Raw genomic sequence first — 24,380 nt, 5'->3', positions numbered from 1 at the left:
CATTAGTAGTGTGCAATAGAGTTGCATCACAGTTCGTGCCCCACAACGCTGCTGTGCCATAAGCATTTCATGTAGATGCGGCCAGAGAGTAACAAAGCCCATCTCTATCCTCAGGCTTTTGCCTAAAGGCATGAGATTGGAAGGCAGTGGTGTGTTCCTTTAGGATGGAGTCTTTTAGTTCACACTATTTTTTTGGTTAAACACAGCCTATGTAGCTACAGAAAAGGGGAATATTTATAAGGAAGCTGTGCATCTCTAAGCATAGCCAACTCCTACTGTTGCCTGTGGTGAAAAATAAATGAGTTGTTCATTTGACAACACATTAGTACTAGCAGCTTACTGGAAGCACAGGTTTTATTAATGCATAATTACATACTAGGGCACAAAATTAAAATAAAGTAAGACATTTCAAAAAGAATCAGAATGCTGTGCTAATTAATAACAATAGCTTGACTTACCATGCACTTATAGTGTGCTGCTGCCTTTTTAGCATTAAATATATGAAGCTTTCCTCTAGCTTCATTTTCTTCTTCACCTGCATGACAGAATCCACATTTAGGTTTTGTATCACTGGGGCTGCTTCTGTGGGGAGACCTGTCTCTCTGAAAGAAAAACAATTTACTAAAATATACTGCTTGGTTAACAAGTGTGGTCATAATTAAAAAGACTACAGCCACCATCTGGAGGCTCAAACGAATGCAAATGTTAATCAAAATATTTAAATTTCAAAAAAATGATATATGCAGGTTTTTTTTTTAAGTTTAGCATATTTACTGCTTACATAGGAACTGCTTTCTATTTCATCTGTGCCATGTGAGGATGTAGATCTAGTGTCTTCTGACTGCCCTTTTAAATTTGTTTTCCTTGGCTTTCCCTTCCGACCCCTCCTCTTCCCTTTTGGTGGTGAAGGCTCCAATTCGTGTTCGTTGATACCTTCTTCTAAATCTGCTTAGAAGCCAGAAAACAACATCAAGAAACGATCCTCACAAATGAGCACTGTTTAACAAAACTTTAGATAAGACAATGATAAATGGCTTCCCGTTTCCTATAAATTATGATCAGATACAGAAATGGTAGCCCTGATTTCCAGTTCATTACAGAAACATAACCTTTAGTCTTCTACTATTATACAATATGACTGTTTACCCCTCTGAAAACAACCAAGTCAAATACATTCACTTTACAACATGTAGTACATTTAAATCCTTTGTAGCAACATTCAGTTCAAGACTAAAATCTGTCTTCAGATATACAAGTTCATCTCCCATTGAAAGTAATGGGAACTGAGCAAGCATCTGAGGTCAGAACAGACCATAAGCATGTGTAAACTAATTTATTCTACATAACCCGTTGCCTTCTATTAAACAATTCAAGTACTATACTGAAATCAACACTGGCTGTTTTCCAGAATGATGACTCACAAGGGAGAGGGACAGAGAGACCTGGAAACCCAGTGTCAATCACGTATTATCTTAAACCAGTGGTTTTCAACCTTTTTTCATTTGCAGACCCATAAAACATTTTGAATGGAGGTGCAGACCCCTTTCAAGCTAAGTGTGGGTATTCACATAGTTTCTGTTGATCATAGTCATCTTTCATGGACCCCTTAGACAGTCTGGACAACAGGTTGAAAGCCACCGTCTTAAACCAATCACTCTATAAAGATGCATTACTTTAAAGCTTGATATATTCATAACTTTAATAGAAAAACTGCTCTCTTTTGGCAGCTACAGTGAAACTAACTCTTAGGATGGTAATTATCAGTTATCTTTACAAATAAACTGGGAAACACATCTGCCTAGTTACTTTTAGTGACTGTCCATTTTCAAGTCTACCGCTGGTGGTTGCAACCATGTTGCTGGGCAGCAGCCTCCACTCAGTACTGGAAATATCCCAGCCCAAAGACATACGTAGATGATGTTAACACAAAGAATATTAACAGATCTTTTCAACACTAATATATTAAAGAAAATGGCAGCTGGTTAATGTTGTTGCATTTTCAATCTGTGTCAACTATTTAATTTATTCTCTTGATATACCAGTATTGCCTGTTCTCAGCACTTCAACAACCCCGTAAGTTTTAAGTGTACACCAACCTACAATAATAAAGTAATGAATTTTTAAGAACTTCATCTTATCACTATACTAAAGCCTGATTTTGTTTTGTTTTTTTAAGACCTTATGACTCGGCCTTCTTAGATTCCTCTGAAAATGCCAGCAATTAAGAAATCATGATACAAAGAACTGTAATCAAACATTTTACTGAATCCCTTTGATTATTTAAACTATGTAGTTAACACACACCTACTGCAAGTCATGTTTATTTTTGTCGCATGAGTGGCTTATGTTTAATACCGAAATACTAGCTTTGCTGTACTTGGTTGCTAATCATTTTTCTTACAATCAGCCCTTCTGATGACATCTTTTTATAAGACCAACATGCAAAGCTGTAGATGAATCTGTCATATGCGGACACTGCCTATTCCTCACCATTCACGAAACAAAGATGGAGATGCAGCCCCAAACAGAACAGAATCACAAATCAGAAAAACTGGATCTCCTGATTTTTATATTAATGAGAATTTTAGTATTTTTTTTTCAAATTATTTAGGCATTACTAAGGTGTGTAATCTCTATAGTATCATGGCCTCAGTATGGAAGCAGGATTAATAGTTTCAGGACTAAATACTGTAGCACAAATCAAAGGACTCCAGTTTACATTCCTCTGCTTCTTCCTTGATCTATTATGTCAAATCAAATCTAATTGCATATGATGCATTTCACTCCCATGGCAAACACTGCACTTACAAAGGTCAATTTTCTAGCACTTCAGTATGCCCCACCAATACTAAATTTAGTACAGTAACTGAGCTGCTGGCCTGAGCCCAAGAATAAGATTGGTAAGAACAATTCTTAGTCTACCACAGCTGTTGTCAAACTCCAGAAGAGCTAGATATTCTTACATATTTTTAATGAAAGAGAAAAAAAATCCACCTTCAGCTAACATAAATTATACTCAGATATAATGCATAAAAACTAAGAAGCACTAACAAATTTTGGTACAGTCTGGAATAAACATGCCAGATTCAAATATACACATTTCCCCAGACTAAAACATGAGCATCAACCTACCTAACATTACCTTTAAGCAAGTCTAAATGTCACATTCCCCAGATTAAGATACAGAGCATTACAGCTTCCTTTTAAAAATAAAATATGGAAGGACTGATGGTGTAGTCAAGCGATACAATTCACAACTTCCTAGTTAAAAACAGTCTGTGTACTACAAAGATATACTTGTTTTACTAGTCTAGTTTATTTTTTCATTTCAAATGACCTGTTCAGTTCCCACAATCAATATGGATGTCAGCTCCAATATCCAAAGGAAACCTCTTTCTTCAGACTGGTTGTGACAAATTAAGTCTTAGAACTCTGTGCTCTTCTAGCGAGAAGAATCCTATTTTGTCTCCTCACATGCATGGGTCCTCCAATAATAAAGAAATATTTCCAAACCTTGTCCTGTATTTTTCACTGATAAGAATCCTAGGTGTTTCTTGTAACCACAGGTAAAAACATTCAGTCAAAAGTATGGATGTTAAGTTAATGTCCCTTTAAACTTCAGTTAATGAGAACTTCATACTAGACTGAATGTCATCAATCACGTTGTCCATTTGCTTATATATGTAAGGTTTTTCTTGAGTTCCTCATCAATAAATGGATCATCAACCAGTTCTTCCTCCACTCAGTCCACCCTCCTTTCGTGGTAATCAATTTTTTAAACACCCATCCTTAAGATCTTTAAGACACCACACTACTAAACATTTACAATGCTAACAGGCCATTGGTAACTACAAAACAAGCAAACACACATGATGAAAGTCAACTTATTTTTTAATATATAAAGAACTGTTACAGCCTCCAGAAAGAATCTTTTGTCCAATACTCATTTTGTGTTTTTTTTGACAGTTAGGAAACAAAAGATTTCAACAGTAAATAGACCATGCAATTTTTTGACAGCTTCATTATTTGGTAATATAATACCATAAGAAAGAATTCACGGTTTTCCTCAAAGGATAGTCTTTCTGTCCCCAAACAGTTCAGAATTCACTGAATTTTATGACATTCATGAAAGCAGTCTAAATAAATGAACCCCCCAACAGATTAAGGCCCCAGTACTACAAACAGTGTGGATTTAGGAACTCATTTCAGTGGGACTCTACAGAGACATGGGGTTTTGTGCTGGCACATCTGTATCCTGGACTTACGCCTAGAAGATTACACTCTCTTTTATTAACAGCACTGTGAACTAGTGTAACAGTACAGAAAATAAAGAGGTTAAAACCAGACTTAACAACACTGCCTTGGACAGTCTTTACTATTCAACAGACAATATGGTTTTTGCCCTACCCCTCCCCTCAAGCCCACTGCCAAGCTTACCCTGTTTCCCTGGCATCTGATGGTTGGGTGTTTCCAACTTCTCATGTCAGCTTGAACTAAGGGAAACACAAAAAGTTGTTCAACACCTCCCTGACCATATGAAGTGTTATCATGGGTACAACCCATAGTGTGAACCCACTAGTCTCCCTAAATGTTCTTTGACTGCCCCCCAAGCCCCATTACCTTCATTGATTTTTGAAATGGCCACAATAGTCTCAATTTATCATTAGACAAAAGTTTTTAATGGGAAATTCTTATGTCTTATAAACTGCCCTCAAAATTACCTAATATACCATAACTAAAGAAGTGGGCCTTATATGCCTGATCCAACAACGTATTCTCCACCAAAAAAATGCCCAAGGAGCCAGTCTATATTTCAATAGCCCTAAAAGTATGTTAAATCAAGAGAGGCAATAACAGAGGCAATAACACTCCTTGAGAACAGAAAGGAGTGATAAAGAATCCCGTCATACTTATACTTCAAAATGCCACTAACAGAACCAAACAGTACAAAAAACTGATTTATGGAATTATCCATTCGTTGGGCTATCAACATGGAAATCAATCACCCTCATCATGACAGCTAGAAGTGAAGGTCCTGAATGTTTGTCCTGCTCCAGCATGGAAATAATAGTATATGCTGAGAACTATTCGCCTATCCTTTACCATAACAATTTTATTTGTATAAGGAATCCTTCCTCATTAAAAGCTAGCATTAAAGCAAAATATAGTGATAGCAAAGTAATTAAGATTGTGACAAAAACCAGTAAGAGGAAGACATGCAAAGCAGAGGATAACAGTAAGCTACCTATTTCAATACCTCACACAAAACACCTAGTGCAAAAAAAAGCCTAAGTCTGATAAATGCAGATGATACTGAGCAAAATTAACTAGCAACATTTATTAGCGAGAGATGCTGTAGCTATAAGGTGCCAAAAGGTTAGGCATTGTGAAGGTAGTAGTATGTACATCTAAAAGCAAGCATCTGCTTTAGTTTGTACAATCCAGTAGGTCACAACAAGTAATAGAAAAGCTCTAAAAATTATCCAGAGCAAAACTGGCAATGTTTGAATTTTAAGAAAGAGGACAGATTTAAGGAATAGCTTCAAAAAAGAAAACAAACACAGAAGCAGAGAGGTAGCTAAGGATATTTAGGTAAGATAACCTTTAAGATACTAGAGGACTGAACAATAAATTACAACATGGCAATATAATTATTTTTACAGAAAATGAAATGCCAGAAAAGGTAAATAGTTTCTTTTCACCTGCATTTGACAATGAGAATGTGAATGCATCCATAACGGCAAATGAGGATACATTAGTCATTGGCATATAAGAGTGGAAAACAAACACCTGAATGAGATAGATGCACAACTCATGAGGCAGCAGTAGTGATATACAATTACATATCAAACTACCCAAGTTACTTTTAAGAAATGTTTGATAATGGAGAAAGTCTGAGTTACAGGAATACTACAAATATTTCCCATGTATAAAGAGAGATTTAAGGGCAAAGGGTTACATTGACATACTACTGAGCTGAGCTACTATCTTTTCAAGTGTAGAGCACCTACAGTAGGAAGCATCTGGACTTTTTCTATGGCTGCATTAATGATACATTTAGAAAGCAAATGGGCACACAGGAACAGAGGACTGGAACGGGCCTCCTAAGCCATCAAGTCCACATCCCTGAGCTTGCAGGCAACTATTTGTTAAGGATTCCAGAAAATCACTTCAAACCCTCATGCACAGCTTCAAAAGCACAATACCTGAAATGTCAAGGAAACCATATAACATGCCACAAACAAAGACAGGCACACAAGTCATAGAGAATAACTAAATGCTGTTGGATAAATCTGAGTTCTTTTTCAAATGAATTACTGGTCTAGATTAAGAAGACAAACAGATCTAGGCTATCTGATATTCAAAATATAATGGCAGAACTTATATAATAACTAGTCAAATCCTCTACACACAAGTAAGACAATGGGATATTTCTATGGATAAGATACTGTTTAGGTAGGAAGCAGATTAGAATTTAAGCATTGTGGAACAGACTCAAGTACTATAAACTATCATAGGTTTAAATGGGGAGAACTAGACAACATCCACTAGGAACACAATAAAAGATTTGAACTTCAAACTAAGACATGCCTTTCCCCACCCCTTAGTTACCTAAAAGACATTTTCCATAAGGAATTTTTTTTTTTTTTTTAAATAAAACTTCTAGCCCATCAGTGGGTTAAACCAAATGGTCTCAACCCCCAGGCTCTGGCCTGGTACTGGGCCGCAAAGGGCTGGCTGCCGGTCTAGAAGTGACCGGCATACTGTGGACCGGCAGCCGACCCTTTTTTATACTCAGTATAAACTCAGTATAAAAAAGGGTCGGCTGCCGGTCCACAGTATGCCAGTCACTTCCAATCTGCAGTATGCTGGTCCGCAGTTTGCCAGTCCACAGTCACTTCCGGTCTGTGGTTTGCTGGTCCACAGTCTAAAAAGTTGGAAACCACTGGGTTAAACAACTATTCTAAAGACGTTTGTTTCGATTTCTAGATTAGAGTGACTCTACAGTCACAAAACTAAGACATATGGAGGAATGTTTACAGCAGTGGTTTCCAATCAGGGTGCCATAGCCCCCTGAGGTCCCTTGAGATCCCCTCAAGGATGCTGAAGGGTGCCATGCAGTGTCAGCGCTGCCAGGTGTGCAAACATGCTTCAGTGCTTCATGCTTCAGATTTTAAATAGGAATCCACAGGATCCAAAACATTCTAACCTGTTGTGGTCTTTCTGAATTTTTTGCAACAGAAGTAATTGCTCTATTCTTTTTTCTGTTGTCAAAAAACAGATGAAAACTAAGAACTGGTACTGAGGGGGACCTCAAGTCTAAAAACGTTGAGGACACTGGTTTATAGTTGTATTATCCTGAATATTAAAAATCAAGAAAGTTCTAAGACATCTCATAGGAATTTGCAACTTTTCTCCAATAAAACCTGAAAGGCACAAGACTTGACTTAGACTTAGGTTGATACTTTGGCTTCTAATTGCAGCAGCATAGAAGACAAAGCAATGCTGTGAAAGGTGTACTCCATTCCTAATGTAACAGAAAAAATGGCTGTAGCAAGAAATTCCTCTAAGGCAAAAATTCTACCCCAAGACTAACCAGAACATCATCTGAATCAGATGCCAATATGTTTTGGATGTTGTTCCTGCTAGCATCTGGTTTGTGCAGAGCTTGGAATGAAGAAATTGCTTTGGTACATAGTGTGCTGCCTCTGAATTTTTTTCTGGAGAAATATTACCCTTGCTTAACTCACTGAATAACACAAGATTATGGATTTCATGTTTGATTTGACGAGGAAGATAAAAACCACACTGAATAAAGGAATACTCTGATTTCCATTTGTGGAAAGATCATTTCCACAAAATTCCCTGCAAGCTTTAGATACAACTAAATGGTATTGTCATACACTTCATTTTCTGACCCCACAACTTCCAGGCATCTGTTCCAAACATTAACGACATACATAGTCTGCCTCCACCTTCATTACTGTCCATTTTATTACTATGTAGCAGATGTAACAGAAGACTAAAATGCAGAAGTACCACATTCCTGACCTAGATTACCTTGAACTCTCTCTTATCAGCTATATTATAGGTCTACAGAAGCTCTGACAACACTTTATGCAGAACTTAATGATACAAGTCATCTTTTGGCCATCAATTATTTTCAATAAATGAACATGTAAAAAATCATAGCTTACCACCCTTTCAAAGGCAGAACATCAGATTTTTGAAAGAGTTCAACTCCATTTAGACTCTGTAACAAAGATTTTCCATAGTGCTTAGCATGCAGAGGCTATGGTTTTGACTTGGGTCCTGAACACTCTTAAAATCTAAACCATGCTAGGACACGTCTGGGTGCAAAATAACCACGTACACAATGAGTCTACCAACCCAACAGGGTGGCAAGAAATTCTCTAGTCCGAAAGTCCTGGTGTTGGTATAGAAAGGAAAATGAAATCACTAAAAGCTCTTATTCTGGAGGATACTCACAACCAGGTACTTAAAGCCTGACTTTCACTGAGCTTCGGGCTGGAAGGGATTATAGTACAGAACCCGTGTGCACTGGAGCAGTCTTGTTAAAATTTCTTGCAAGACCAGGTATTTTTGGAAGAGTGGGTGGCAACAATGCCTGTGAATCTGCTGCATCAGTAAACAGAATGAGAGTCAAATACAAAGAGCTGATGCTCTAAATACCATTGAAGCCAACTGCTCTGAAACTTTTAATTGGCTGTAGAAGCAGGCTGCCACAATGGCAGAGAACATCAGGCAAGGGGCAACCTTGTCAGTCTCTGCTGCCGCAAAGGTCAGACTGCTGGTTCACAATGAACTGTGGAGAAGCAGAATACTGGTAACAACTCATCTGCTGAGATAATAAAGGTCCGAGTATTGAAGACCCCCAAACTGCCCAATGGGAAAAGCACATATTGGTAACTGCAATTTTGTTTCTGTTCCTGGCTTAGATACTGAATTACTGAGTGACCTTAAAAAGTCACCAACTCTGGTTCCTTTGTTTCTCCAACTGTAAAATGTGCATGTTACCCAGCTAGCATGAACGTCGAGAGTTCTGATTTGTCAATACTTGTAAAACACTTTGGGATCCTCAAACAGAAGACACTAAATAAACTCTTTTAACAATACCATACAAAAAACTGTACCTAAGAGGTACATGATGGAAACATGGCCACACACTTCCCAGAATGTAAATGAGAGTCTGTCAGGAAAATAGCCATTCAGGTACTGAAATGCCCTGGTCAAACGAAGTCAAACACACAGTGAAAGTAACAGCAACTTCTAGATTATGGTGGGTGATGACAACTCAGAGAGTTCACACAGATTTCCAGGGAGAAAGGCTGTTTTGAGGACCTCTCAATCTACTTCTCTGAACCGTCATCTACCAAATTAATTGAAAACTGCAACATAGAACAAATCATAAGTGCCTCACCTTTCACTATTTCTAGGCTCTCTGAGAAGGAGAACATGACTCCAGCTTAGTCTGTATGCCTGTGCTATAACTCATTAACCCTCCAGTTTGTTATATTACCAGAGGCACATGTTATGTACACCACTTAGGTCTGATCAGGATTACTTAATGAAACCAAAAGACTATCGACTACTCTAAAGCTCCCATGTATATGAAAGCTAGACTACAAAGAAATATGAAAGGCAGCCAATGATCAGTTGAAACAGAGAATTAACAAGCGTGGTTTCTTGTGCTCCAACTGAAACATATTACATTCAACAATAAACAGATAGAACTTCAGCAACTTCTTCCAGCCATTAAAGAAATGAGAACCTGCATTACTCAGGTATTTATTTGTCTTAGTGAATACGGAAGCATGTGGTCTAACGAATTCTTGCCTGTCTTGGGCTTCCAGAAAACTTTGGTTAAGAGTGAAAATTGTAAAAGTCTTCCTGGGTAGAAATGAAAGTTCGTATTTCATAGGATTTCACAGAGGTGTCAAAAGATGGAAAACTCACTCCTCTGGGCAGACCGTTCTTAGCTGATAGGTGTGTCTTAGATCTCTCGTGAGGCTTTGTGGTGATGCAAATTACCTTGAGCAAAGGCAGGTTACAGGTGGTCAAAACTGCTTCCTGCTTGGGAAATGATGTTTTCATTTAAAAAAAACAGCTAAAATTTTTTTGCAAAAATCTTGTTGGTCTAATAAAAGATAATCACCTTTACGACAAGCCCCAATTGCTTTTCCCTCTAGACCAATACAGCTACAACCTGGATATCTGACACATGGAAGATATCAAATTTTAGCCAATTATTTTTAATGAAATCTTCATCATTTCCCAAGCAGAAAGCACTTTTGACCACCTGTAGCCTGCCTTTGCTCAAGGTAATCTGCATCACCACAAAGCCTCAGGAGAACTGAGATGTACCTATCAGCTAAGAACGGTCTTCCCAGAGGAGCAAGTTTTCCATCTTTTGACTCCTCTGTGAAATCCTATGAAATATGAACTTTCATTTCTACCCAGGAGGATTTTACAATCTTTTCTCCAATGCCTGACGAAGGGTGTCTGTGCCCAATAGCTTGCAATTAAAGAATTATTTTTGCAAAAATCTTGTTGGTCTAGGAAAAGATATCACCCTCTACTATGAGCCCCACTTGGTTAAGGGATGCATTTTCACTAGGTTAAACAGAATTTTAGCTCTGCAATTTTGTCATTAAATTAAGTCCTTGAGCAGCATCTCTCTCTCAGTAAAAAGGAATAACTTTTCCTTTTGGCCTATACCAGAATTCCTAGATCAGAATTACAGACACGTTTTAACAAGACATTCAGAAACTACCCATTTTCTAGAGAATGAAGGAAGAATGAATAAATAAATAGTAGTCTTGGACATTGTGACAGCTTTGTTCAGAAACTTTAGATCCCTATGATTATGGCTATGACATGATCAAAACAAATGAGAAACTATTAATTCTGAAAAAAATTAATTTTCAGCCAGATACTATCAAAGCACTAAAACAAAAATATGTGAGCTACTGCACTTAAGAGTAGGGTACAGAGAATTGTGTACAAGACCATACTGCTCCAAACTGGTCAGGGATAAACAGCAATCCAGAGCAGGTTGGTCCACTTTCTTCACACAGGACTGACAGCTTAAGTACCAGTGTGTATAATGGCTGAGGCATGTGACCACAGATTAGCCTTCACTATTCTAGTATGCAAACAACAGAGAGTGGGGATTCATGAAAATAAAATAATAAAGAAAAAGCAATTGAAGTAGCATCTGGTAGTTCAGTCTAATTTGTTTATTCTTCTCCACATGTCTTTTCTAGTGTGCCAAGCCACCACCCTTCTCCACACTCATGTCCCTCTTGGATACTCACTTTTTCCATCAGAAACAAGCCAATAAAATATACAAAAACACCCTCTTCCAAGCTTCTCATTGTGCTTTGCTTTTTGGTAACAAGCTCAAGCTTATGCCTGTTTTAGTTCTAAGCACATTTCCCATATTTAAATAGTAATTAACAAAGGAAAATGTTCTAAGCCTCCTCTTAGAGCCCCGATGTCTACCTGACATTTTTCTGCTTTAAAGACACAGCACATGTCCCAAGATGTAAGGATCTTGTAGCATTTTCAAATGTTGCCGCTTCAACATAGGCATTTCTCCAGAGACTAAGTGCATGTGCAAACCAGCTGTTGAAGTCCTACCACAATGGGACCCTTGCTACCACACAAAAGTGGTAATGTGGTTAAACAGTAATACTGCTCTGTCAATATAGCACAAGGTCCCCAGAGGCCCGAGTCTTCTGATATCTAAGCTTGTGCCCCTGGTAGAAAGAGAACATGTTATGGCACAAGTATTGGCTTAAGCCCTCAGCAAAAGTCTATTACAAACAAAACTAATATTTTAAACTGAATGGAGTGGAAAATGAAATTGCCAAGTAGGCACTGTAGGGCTTTTTGCCCTATGCAACTCAGGTAGCTGTGCCATTTAGGTGCATTTTTTCAGTCTATTAGTCTCGCCAGCTGACACAACTTCAGTGTTTTAAAATGTACAGTCATTATTAATACTTAAAAGAAGAGTTGCTGCACATTTGGAGTAATTTCTCCATGGCCTTTCCAACAGATACGGCCCTACTAAAACTAACAGCCCTTCATGCTAGAGGCTAGGACATGCCATAATAGGCAGTAACACCTCTTTCACGCTCTCAAATTAAAAAAAAAAGGTCTTGATCCTGCAATGAAGTCCAGGAAGGAGCAAGCGGCCAGGAAGGAGCTTTAAGCCTCTTACAGAATCAGAAAGATTATTTTCCAGTGGCTGTCAATAACTAAGCCCATGGTGAATACAAGTAACGTATTGTCTCAGATAACTATTTACTTAGGAGACTCTCTTAGACCTCACTATCCTTCCATGAGACACTGCAGCCATGTTTCATTACTGTTATTTATATATATATAAAATGAGATACAGAATGATATACAGGTATAACTGGACAAGCTAAAAATCCAGTTTTAGCATGGAGTTTGAATTAAACATAAAAAGATTTGGAAGATTTAAAATATAATCCGTATCATTAATGTAATTTTTATTAGACATAGCACAAATCATATGGATTGGTTAGATGAACAAAATGCATTTGGCAGAAACTGCATTATGAATTATTATAATCAATCTCAGTCTTCATTAAAAGAGATCATCCATTTCTTCACTGTTTCACTTGAACAGATTCAAAGTTAAACCCATTTCTTCTTACTTACCAAAATCAGATACAACCAAAAAATGGAAACAAATCCTGAAGTGCCGCATAACTGATTTTTCAGTATTACGAGACCTAATAACATGTTATTATTAACACGCTGCCCAACAACTCACATTTCAATACTCTTCCCCCACTTACGGAAGGAAGCTTGCCTGAGTGCATGCCCATGACAATTTTTTTTTTTAAATCAACTTGGTCAGAAAAAAACATACAAAGTAAATCTGAGGTTAATCTACCATAGCTGTTTACAGGTAATACTAAATTTCTCTTCTAACATATGACAAGGCTATTTGGAGTATTTATCATAACAAGAAAATTACCTTGTGTATAACATGTCAAAAGAGACATCATCTTTCTACAAGATTTTGTTACAAATGAAAGATTATAGAGCTACTGCTTGATGGAATTAACAAATTTAAGATGTGGAACACTTAACTGCACACAAAAATTAGCTTCCTCCTAGAAATAAATGTCTTTTGCTAAAGCGGGAACATTACTTCCACATACCCTTTGTTTTCATGGAAAATCAGAACTCAAAAATATCCCAGAAGAGTTTTCTTCCTGTTGGCTCTCTTTCAGTGACTTTATGCAATACCCAAATATTCTACGTGTTTAGATTCTAAATTCCGTTTCAGAAAACACCTCTAAACCTAGTTCTAATTTAGTGAAACCATTTATACTTTCCAGAAAAAGTTACAGTTTAACCAAAATACCTATCTAGAGTAGGAACAGTTTATAATGAATAGCTTTACCTTCAGAGTTGTGTGTAGCTTTCTTGTGTTTTCGGCATAGAATCCTATAAACAAAACAGTTGAAAATTGTCAAATAAGCCGTGACTCCTAACTCATTTGTTCATCTTTAAATTAAATAGTGGCACATTTCATTGTATTTTAAAATACCACCCCCACCCCCCAATAATTGTGCAGTTAAAAGGTGCACTCAGCTAATGCTGTAATAAATTAAACACCATAGGCACCCTTAAAACATTTTTTGTAATACTCATAATGTTTAGAGTCTAATGGCATTTTTACAAAGAGGGTGAAATGCAACTATAGAAGACGCATGATAAATAAGTGGTAGTTACATGTAAATGCCTTGTGAGGGTTTCTCTCTTATCTGAGCTCTATCATGCAATGCACAGTAGTAGTGATATGTCTTGTGACATGTTTTCACATCACAGCCAATGGTTGCTCCTGGACAATGGCATAAAGAACACATCTATGGTAGAAAGAGGGGGGGGGGAAAGAATTCATGTTAGCATTTGCTTAAAACTTTTGGCTCTGAAAACAGTCAGCTGGCATACAACAACTCCCCTTCCTATAAAACAGATGGAGTTACTGAATGCAAAGTATCTAGTCATACCCAATTCTTGCCATGAAGTGTCATTTTGATTAATTTTAAAAGGAACAAAAATGTGACACGATTATAAAATACAACAGCATGATAATCATTTGATACTATCACATTTATTAATCAAGTTGAAAAAATAATTCAATAACCTTTAGCTGAATAAAAAGTGGCATAGTGGGAAAGACTTAATTGTTCACTTAAATGTCGGGCCTCCAAAATGGTCAGAAAGCAGCTAAATCTCAGACTGCACCTGGTCAGGTGTGGGCTACACCATGGAAACAAGAGGGAAAAGAAACTACTTCCTTCCTGACTTTGGCTGGCAATCAGCTTATTGCCTGAAGCAGAATGACTGAGTGCTTGCAATTATACCTTAGTTAAATGCAGCTGCTTTTCTTTTCTCCCCACCTTCCTTCCCCCTATAACTAGTTCTTTTTATAGTAAGTTACCTCTATCAGATTTCATGAATTTAATGAACTGCATGCTACATAAAAGGAATGTATTTCTGTATTTGTATCAGTACCTCTTCTTGTTTGTTTTTATATTACAGAAAGGGCTAAACAGAAAACTACTGATTTATTTTTCCCTCTTCCAAAAACAGGCACACCAGACTTCATAAGCATTTCTCATTTGGGAGATATTACTTATCATCTTTCTAAACTTTTAATTGTCCTTTTCCACGCTGTATGTTGGAGAGAGGAAATAATTTGATAAAATGGTATTAATATTTTCCATATTATTTTCCAGCCTCTTCATACTGTCCAAAAGCTTAACTAGCTTTCTGACGATTTCTAATGAGTCTCTTTTTTGAGTTGAGTGTTTGTATCTACGTTTTCTCTGCAAGGTTATAATTAATTCAGAACCCATCAGTATGTAGGAGAGGCTGAAATTATTCCCCACATGTCTGTACTGAATAAAGTTACCCATCTATCCTGCTACATAACTCTCGAGAGCTTAGTAAGATTCTCAGAATTCATTTTAGTCTCAACTAACTTAAATCAATTCCAAGCAGATTTTTGTAAACCCTTTTCCTTGAAATTTACTTTGCTCTTCACAAATTCTTAGCAGAATTAACTGAATAACAAAAGGACTGAGCCTACTTTCATCCAGTAGCCCCTTCTCTAAAAACGGAGAACTCGTGTTGTTTCCTTACTCTTAATTAGTTTTTAAATCTACTGTAGGTGTTTACCCAACCCTGTGTAGATCAAGTTTCCAAAACATCTTGAAAATGATTTTACCAAGTTTATTTTAAGGTTAAATTATATCCATCAGTTTCCTTTTATCCTCTATTTTAATTCTTTAAATATTTTGGTAGGTTAGAAGCACAATTTACTTCTGTATAAACCGTGAAGTCTCTAGTGAAATAGCTGACTGGAAAAATCTTTATATGGACTTAATTATATAGTGTGTTCTATTTTAACATCAAATCTGAGATTCAATGGAGTGGCTCCTACTATTCAACAGGCCCCTGTTATCTGATTGATTTTCTAGACCAGAAGTGCTCAGCCCCCCAACCCTGCAGGTCAGATCTGACCCACAGGGCTCCTGAAGAATACAGAAATTTGGTGGGGGGCAACAAAGGACAGCAGTACCAATTAAATGTTGCCACCACTTTATTCACGACTTATAAAAGCACCAACACTCTCACTGCAATGCATTTCCTAGGACTGAAGAACAAGCTGGCATTACTGGTCTGTTGTCATGGTTCAACTCATCAGCTCTTCTCAGCTAGACATCTGTTGCCAGAAACACACTGCATTTTGGCCATTGTTGCTTTAATTTGCAGATCTAGTCCTCAATACATATTCACTAAATAATATCCACCAAAAGAAAATGACTACATACAACGTGACTGTCAACAGACAGGCTATAACCACTGTCAATACAACTACTAGATTTGAAACACCATACAGAGCTTATTAGTGCATCCTTTAAAAAAGATACAAGCTAGACTGGAAAGCATATGCTAAGCGCAAAATATATGAAAACAGTAGCCATCCAAACCTATCAGGAAAAAATATTTAAAATGTTGTATAAAACCTGTGCCTAGTTGAAAAGCCTGTTCTCTACAGCTAGTAAACTTTAATAATCTGCCCTCTTAACACAAAAAGATTCAAAAGAACATATCCTCCCAAATCCCACACACACAAATCTCCTAAGAGCATTTAAAAACACTTAACTATCAAAAAAGTTTCTTGCTGGTCTATCTGTATGTTAGTGTTTCCTTTATAAGTAGCTAATCTCCAACCACACTCATAGTCTCCAATTGTTGCATCTCAGTAGATTCATCGTATCAGATTAAACAAAAGCCCCCCTTACAGGATAAGATTTCCAGGTGAAGTAGTAGAGTGCTTAGTAATGATGCAAAGGCAAAAAGATGTCAGAATGTGCCAGTTCAGCCTCCAAATGAGGTTACTGTGTAGATAACTTTTTCCACCAAGCTAAATTGAAATAATTCAATGCATGGACTGTATTATTTATACTGTATCAGTTGTTAGTAATTATTTGCAAATTCAATTTCCCAAATAGGAAAGAAAAAAATTATAACCAGCACTTAAACTAAAACTATGGAAAGCCTCAAACTAATTATTGCCTTGCAAAATAAACCAAAAAACAAAACCAAAAACAAAACAAAACCAAAAACACAAAACCCCCAACAATTCTTATTGTGCAATCCCATGGAGTTTGGCAAATATGACACTAGTTTTGTATATGTGCATCTCATAATGAATCTGCATCCACAAAGCTCTATTAAATCATTAAAAATGGAAGCACTAGAGCGTTTTGGCAGTTAAGTCAGATTTTGGCAGTGAAACCAAATGCTGGTAAAGGAGCAGCGTTACACTTGCACAGCTCCCTGGAATGTGGCTTTCATTGTGAAATCTGTCAGAAAATATTAAGTAGAAACTACTGGATTAGAAAATATAAATTTAAAAAATGCTGATTTTTCATTGCTTGCTGCCCATTAAAAGGAACAAGAGGCTTAATTTGTCTAGGAGATTGTAAACTTGCTTAGAAAAACTATGCTAAATACTCATGATAAAAGGAAAGTGATAGTAAAAACAGTAACATTTGCATTTGAGTAATTCCAAAATTAACCTAGCATCCCCTAAATAATCTGTTTAGATCAGTGTGGGAACAGATAAATTGAAAGTAAAGTCAACTGACTGATTACTATGTTTATATATACTTTAAACAGTTTCCCCACTATTAGTTATTTGACATTTTGGATTTGATTTCATTTCAACAGAGCACGATCACGCTTCCATTGAGCATAATTAGTCTTTTTTTTTTAAATAAACTATGTGACCATTTTTATCTAATACAGTAATTCCTTCCATATGGTGGATACCTACTCACTATCTTTGTGCTAACAGAAAAAGGGAAAAGTTTATTTACTTAAATTTTTAAAAAGCCAATGGTATCATTACTTCCTGATGAGCTTCATAGATACTAAAAAAAACCACTTTCCCACTTCCAAGATGCAAAGGTATAGACTTACCAGTTTCATGCCTCTTTTTATTTCCTTTTGAACATCTTCAATAGAAAAGCCACCAAGACTCTCATTATCAGAGTGTGAAGATACCAATGCAGATGAAAACAGCTACAAGTTATATAAAAACAAAACTTAATTGTTAAGGTTTACAATAATATGAAATACCATTACATGGGTAAAAGGCACAATATTACAATAAAAGTCAACAGTGATACTGATTTACACCAACACTAAAGTAAGCTGACATGATTTAGTTATTGGGTTAAGTCTATATGACTTACACTAATAGTTGACTGCCTTTTTTCCTATGGGGTACTTACCATACATTTATGATGTGCTGCCACCTTCTGGTTTTCTGACATCAATAATTGTCCACATTCATTATCTTTATTAGACTTACAAAAACCACACTTGCGTTGTCTTGAAGACACTTTTTTCTGTCCAACTGAGCTTGTCATGATTTTAAAATGGCCTATGCCAATTCAATCCTCACAAATGCTACGAAAAAGAAAAGGTGCAACAGTGATATAAATTTCAAGCGTAAAACAATTGAAGCTGTACTTGTTTAAGTTACTTTGCATAAAACACCAGAAAAACTTAACTGCGTACACAGAACTAGAATATCTAAGCAAGCAGGCATTCTGCAGGTGCAGTAGTGCTCTGAGTGTTTATGAGAAACATGACAGCAAGCCATGTAATAGTCCTGAAAGCAAGAAGTTAGAAAAATCAGACTAATTAAAAGGCTTTGCGAGGAAAGGGAAGAGAATAAATGAAAATACAAAGTACAACAATCATTAGAGCTCTGGGGGAAATACTCATGCAATATTGTCTCACTGCATCTCCCATCCCATTTCTTCTTTTTATTTATTCCAGAAGCATAGTGTTGAGAGCCCTAACTTGGCATACAATAAAATCCAATCTACAAACTCCTCTGGAGGTAACAAAAAGAGAAAGGGGAAGAAAAACCCACATACACCACACAGGGCTAGCATCTGTAATAGCTAACAGGTTTTGAATTTAAAATGTTCATATTTGTAATGCTGAAGATGAGTAAATGTCCTTCTGAGATAAGAAGATAAAATATTACCATGTTAGGCATTACACAGATAAACTGTGGCTGGTTGAACAGTTATGAATAAAATTTTAGAATTGAATCTTCATGACTAATATACTATAAAGGAAACATCTGAGATCCATGGTTGTTCTTAGCAATCTTATACTAGTTTTTAATATCTGCATGAAAACAGCTTTTCTTATCCCAAGGAAAGCAACTTAATTCATGCCATAATTCATACACTTTTTATGCTTTATAGATAACATTTTAAATATAATACCACAAAGGTTCTAATCTAGGAATTAGATTCACATGAATGGATCAAATTCAGTGAGGCTTTGCAAAGGAATTGTCCCATTTGCATCGTTTTGCAAGGTCAAGGTTGAAAATACCAAACACCCATGGGTGCATGCTTTTTGGGCCCCATGTTAAGGGGCCATTTATGTTTATGCCTCCAACAAACGCAATGTAATACAAACATGGTACTCAGAGTCTCTAAATAGCATATTTGGTTATTGCCTTTCAACTCCTAAAATCTGGATCTTAGAATTATTTTAGTCACAAGCGCAACAAATACAGCCTTCTCAGCCTTCTTCTCTTCTAGACTGCTTTTTATATTAGGAAGACTACCATACTCTTCAGAACTTCTGCTCACTGCAGTCTTTTGCAAACAAAAGATGCAAAACAGCTGGATTGAGCTGCAATAGCTGCAACTTCTTGGTGAAATCTGCATAACCCAACTCGTGCTTATGAGTGTCCTAAGCCTTCTGCTTCCTAACACCCCTCCATATTTTAACATCAAATTGAAGAATAGTGCTAACTTTGTACACATCTGCCTGAAAAAAACAATGTTGCCAAAAAGATGCATTGTAGTTCTCATTTTAGTATTATCACCACAAATTGTCTTTGTTGCAACTTAAAAAGCCTGCATGTATTTGGCATGTCATATTTCACATAAGATCAATGGAAAGGAGAACACAGATCCTGTACCTATTACTTGTTCTTTTCAACAGTTTCATTTAATTCTGTTTCCAACTACAGTTTACTAAGTTAGTGACGCATACTCACAATAAGAGTAATAAGATTCTAGATCTTACTGATTTGCACAAAAAATGTACCAATCTGGATAAATGAGTCACACCCTTTTGCAGTGGCAATAGAGAGTCCTTATGCATTAAATTAAAAAAATACTTGTCATAGTCTTCTAAAGAGAAACCAAAATAAGATAACTTCATTCCAAAAGAGCAAAAAGGGCTGACTTGTGAAGGAGGAAAAGACAAATGTTAGAATTCTTTAAAAACCTTCCTACTTGCCAGATCTCATTTAGAAGGACAGCAGAAGAATGGTGGGAAATTATATCATAAAAAGATTTTTTTTCTTGGGTCACTTTCAAAAACATGTGATAATGAGTTGGCAGTAGTGTAGCAAAATTAAAAATGAAAAAAAAAACCTTTTGTTTGACAGAAATAACATTACATCAAATATATACCTATGTATAAGGCTACATGTTTTTATTTTGGATTTTCTCTCACTTCACTTTTGTGCTTTTCTTTTTTCTGATTCAGTAATTAATTCTTTTGTAGCAAAAATGACCACTCTCAACTCAGAAATTCAAAATCAAATTCTGCCCGTGAATATGCCTGCACAAAACCTGCTGGTTTAAATAAGATTCTTACACCCATAACCAGAGAGAAAATGTGTTTTTAAGTGTGCCAAACAGGCTTAGCTTTTCTAGCAAGAGAATTTCCTTTAAGATTAGTCTGACTGGCAAACTAAAATTTTGAAAAAAATTGAATAATTCATAACAACCATGGGAGTTTAAAATGGCTGCTTATTTTATTTTTAAATTATTAAATGATATGTGCAATAACTTCCAGGAAACAAGATTACAAAATATTTACCTTTTTCCTAGGTGACTGGAGGCAGTTGGCCTTCAGCTGGACAGGGCATTTGTTGTATCAGGATGAGTACTATTGTATATATGATCTCATATTCTGAAGTAACTGTATACCATTAGTTTAAAAATAAAAATACCCCTAAAACTAAAATGAAAAATTGTGGATAACATTCTTATTTTTTCAGGCCTCTGTTGACATAACACTAAAGAGATTCAACTCACTGGCAAAAAATGCATTTTGCCATGATTATTCAATTAAGAACAATCTGACACTTCTGAATATTTTTAACCTGCAAGCACAGCAAAAAAGCAAAAGTATACATCAGAAAAGTAACATGCGTTTTTATCAGCGTGAGATGTATTCCTCCAGCCTTTTTAAAGGAAACCCAAAAGTGCTATTTATAGATCTGAGCTCTTTGTTTTTGTGTCTTAAGTTTACCTACGTGTTAACGTTATTTAGTTTCTTTAGCAAGCTGTAAAGTATTTGTTTCAGAAACCACTACACAACCATTTTATCTGTAATGCTGATATTAACTTAAAACTTGCTCATCCCTTATGTATAATAGTACATTTTTCATAGTATAAACTCTTTTGGGACATAAATTCACAGCACAGCCCATCCAGGGTTTCAAATTTCTAATAAAATCTTACACAAAAGAGGTATTTCTAATTGCTTTGCCAGAAACCTTTGTTTTTGTGTTAATTTACATTTTTTAAAACAATCACTTTCCTACCCATGTTACAGATACAGAATCCTGAAAGCGAAATTTTGACATTTATATTTTTTGTTGGAAATAGTTTAAGAGCGGCTAATCAAATTACTACCTCAGCATCAACCCAGTCTTCATGTGAACACACAAAACAGGCTCAATTCAAAAGCAGTTAAATATTCTTCCCACCCCTTTTAGAGCTATTAAACAGATTTTTAAAAGGGCGGGGGGGAGGCTACACATTCTTGAATTGCTACCTTACTTTCCAAATTTGAAAGAAACAAGTCCTATTGCTAGGTAATAAACTCTAAAAACAAAGGTATATCACAGAAACCTTGATGGCAGACATTATGCATTATCTTTACGTGTGCTAGCAACCTAGATTATAAAACACAGATGCATTTTACCCAGATGTACTGATAATGCTCCATCAAGATATAAGAAGCATTATCAGCATCACTCCTATCTAAAGGAGTGCCTAACTCCAGACTAAAAATCTCACAAAGTGAAACAGCTCATAAAAGATTCTCAGTTACAGAAGAAAATTCCTTTTATAATTATCACCATTGTGTTGTTCATAAAAAGAGTTTCCTTAATGCATGTTAAGATATTCACGGTTATGCTTGCCTTAACGTCTTGATTTTAACAAAAGTTGCATGCAGCACAGTGCTCAAGGGCAGATTCGAACCGCGTGGGGAATGTGCGAGCTCACTCTCTCACGGGCAAAGGGGAAGGAAGGCTCTTTACAGACATTATTCAGCACTAAAGAAGGGAAAGTAACCAGGCTGCCACTTACACCACTGCTAAGAGAAGTTCAAGAGCTTCCCCTTATACCTCATTTGCTTACCAGCATCAGGCCTCAGCTTGCCATTTCTTATACAGAATACAGGCTTACAGTTTATACGCTAGACTTTCCAAAATCAAGTTTACTGTAAACCCACTTTGCATGTGTAGCAGCACCCTTGTAAATAAAGGATTATTCTGAACGTTTATTTTTTAACACTTATGACAATGTCAAAGGGAAGGTCCCGGGCAACATAACACTTACGTTATGTTGAGATGTCTGGGAAAAGCCAATGGAAACATGAGCGCAGAAGTTTTTATTATAGGAGACTTGGTAGCAAAGTGCTTTTTGGATACTCTGACACAAAAAGCAATACGAAATATTCAGACAAATACACATGCACATGTACATATGTGTATGTGCGTGTGTGTGTCTATCCATGTGTATCCATAGTTGTATCTCTATCTATCCATATGTACGTGTATATGTGCTTATACAGGCTTCCCTCACCTTACACAGGTTCTGTATGTGCAAATTTGCTTTTATTTGATGACACTTTTTATAACAAAAACTGGTTACATGTGAGGTAAATTCACTCTTATGCGATCGGTGTGCTGGGTGCCACAGTCACCTGCTTTCTGCAGTGCACTGTGGGAGTGATATACACCAAAATATAGTCTCCTGTGTGGATCTGTGCTCCTCGCCCATTGCCTGTGACACATGTTTCTGTAGTTGCCACCCCCATTATGGCTTCTAAGCATCCCGCTAGCTTATCTCCCTGGTCCATCACCACCCTCTCTTCACAGCAGCTAAACACTTACCCACACCCCCTGCGTGCGTGTACTGTCTACTGTTGGCAAGTAGCAAAACCGTCTTGTAAAAGTGGTAGAAATGAGTCTGGGGGTCAGGACAGTCGAGGTCTTGGAACATATTTGTTATACTGTAAAGTGGGCTCCCCTTATGTGAATTCGAGATACGTGCTGTTTTCTAGGAATGTGCATACAGCATAAGGGGGGGGGGTGTACAGACACACACACAACCAGGAGCAACGGGCTCAAGCTGCAGCGAAGGAAGTTGAGGTTGGATATTAGGCAAAACTGTTTCATGAGGAGGCTAGTAAAGCGCTGGAACAAGTTACCCAGGGAGGTGGTGGGATCTCCATCCTCGGAGGTAATGGAAACCCAGCCAGACAAAGCCGTGGATGTAGTTGGGGCTGGTCCTGCTTTGAGCAGGGGGCTGCACTAGACAGGACCTCCTGGGAGTCCTTCCCACCCAAATTTTCTGACTTTTTGAACGTGTATGTATCTGTACATGTCTCTCTCTATGTACGTAGCTCTAGATCTATTTATTTACATACAGAGATACATAGATATAAGTAGATATAAATATCTGTACGTGTCTATACCTCTATGCACGTACCCATGTCTATATCAATACCTGCGCACACTTATGGATCCGTTCCCAGAACGGCGACCCATTTGGGGTATTCACAGGTGGGCGGGCGTGCAGACGTGTTCATATATTTTCGGAACCGGCTGACCCACGCATTTGACTCGAGACTCTCGGTGGGGGGCACGGCCAACCCAGCGTGGGTGCCCAGCCCCTGGGGCGGGTTACGAACCCGCACCCCACTGAGGAACACCCCATCGCAAAGGAAGGTGCACCTACCCCGCCCCCCCGGCCGAAAGGCCCCCACCACCCGCGAACAGACGAGGCGGGGGGGTAGCTTTGAGGGAGGCGGCTCCTTCAGCCCGGCCGGACAGGGCACCCCGCGCACTCACCCGAGGGGAAGCCGCCGCCGCCGCTCACCGCCGCTCGCTGCCTGGGACCTTCCCTTTCATTCGGGGCAGGGGACGCTGCGCCGCCGCCGCCGAGCGCACGCACGCACGCACAGACGCACGCACGTCGCAACGTCACGGGCGGCTCTTGATTGGCTGAGGCTGACGCTTCTGCACACGCGCACACGTGCCAGCCGGGCCTTTGGACGCGGGGGTTGGGAGTGGGATGAATTTGCGCATGCGCAGCTGGCTGGCGCATGCGTCGAAGGATGTCTTGGGGAAGTAGGGGCAGCGCTGGGGCATGCGCAGTTTCCCCGCCCTTTTTTGGCGCTCGCAACTGGCGCATGCGTAGAAGTGAGGTGGCCCTGAGGAGATGGTGGTGGGCCAAGTCAAGACTTGGCATCAGTTTAGTCAAGGTGTTGACCTGACTGATGTCCCCTCCGCTTCTTTCACCAGACCTCCTGCGCATTGGGCAGCACCACCCTTCATCGGTTGCCCGTGTGTGGCACTGAGCGGCTCTGCTCTGTTGCACGCCCTCTTGCACATGGTGGCCACTGGGACCCCCACGCTGCCAGGCAGCAGGAGGTGGTGGCGTTCC

At 37.9% G+C, this 24,380-nt stretch overlaps 1 protein-coding gene across 1 annotated transcript in view; it reads right to left on the bottom strand.

Annotated features, from left to right (window-relative positions):
* Positions 1-23,899, bottom strand: part of PHF6 (PHD finger protein 6) — a 31,614-nt gene extending 7,715 nt beyond the window's left edge. The window contains exons 1-7 of the mRNA XM_019521294.1: positions 23,786-23,899; positions 17,880-18,057; positions 17,566-17,667; positions 13,801-13,934; positions 13,469-13,512; positions 782-945; positions 459-602 (exon numbers count right to left, since the gene is read on the bottom strand). Coding sequence (XP_019376839.1) covers positions 459-602; positions 782-945; positions 13,469-13,512; positions 13,801-13,934; positions 17,566-17,667; positions 17,880-18,017 — 726 coding nt within the window. The 5' untranslated portion in view covers positions 18,018-18,057; positions 23,786-23,899. The remainder of the gene's footprint in view (positions 1-458; positions 603-781; positions 946-13,468; positions 13,513-13,800; positions 13,935-17,565; positions 17,668-17,879; positions 18,058-23,785) is intronic.
* Positions 23,900-24,380: the final 481 nt, after the last annotated feature.

The sequence above is a fragment of the Gavialis gangeticus genome, unplaced genomic scaffold (assembly GCF_001723915.1).
Source record: "Gavialis gangeticus isolate Ggan-Ray unplaced genomic scaffold, GavGan_comp1, whole genome shotgun sequence".
Classification (NCBI taxonomy): domain Eukaryota; kingdom Metazoa; phylum Chordata; order Crocodylia; family Gavialidae; genus Gavialis; species Gavialis gangeticus.
The sequence above is the reverse complement of the archived record's forward strand: the minus strand, read 5'-3'. Positions and strand labels throughout refer to the sequence as shown.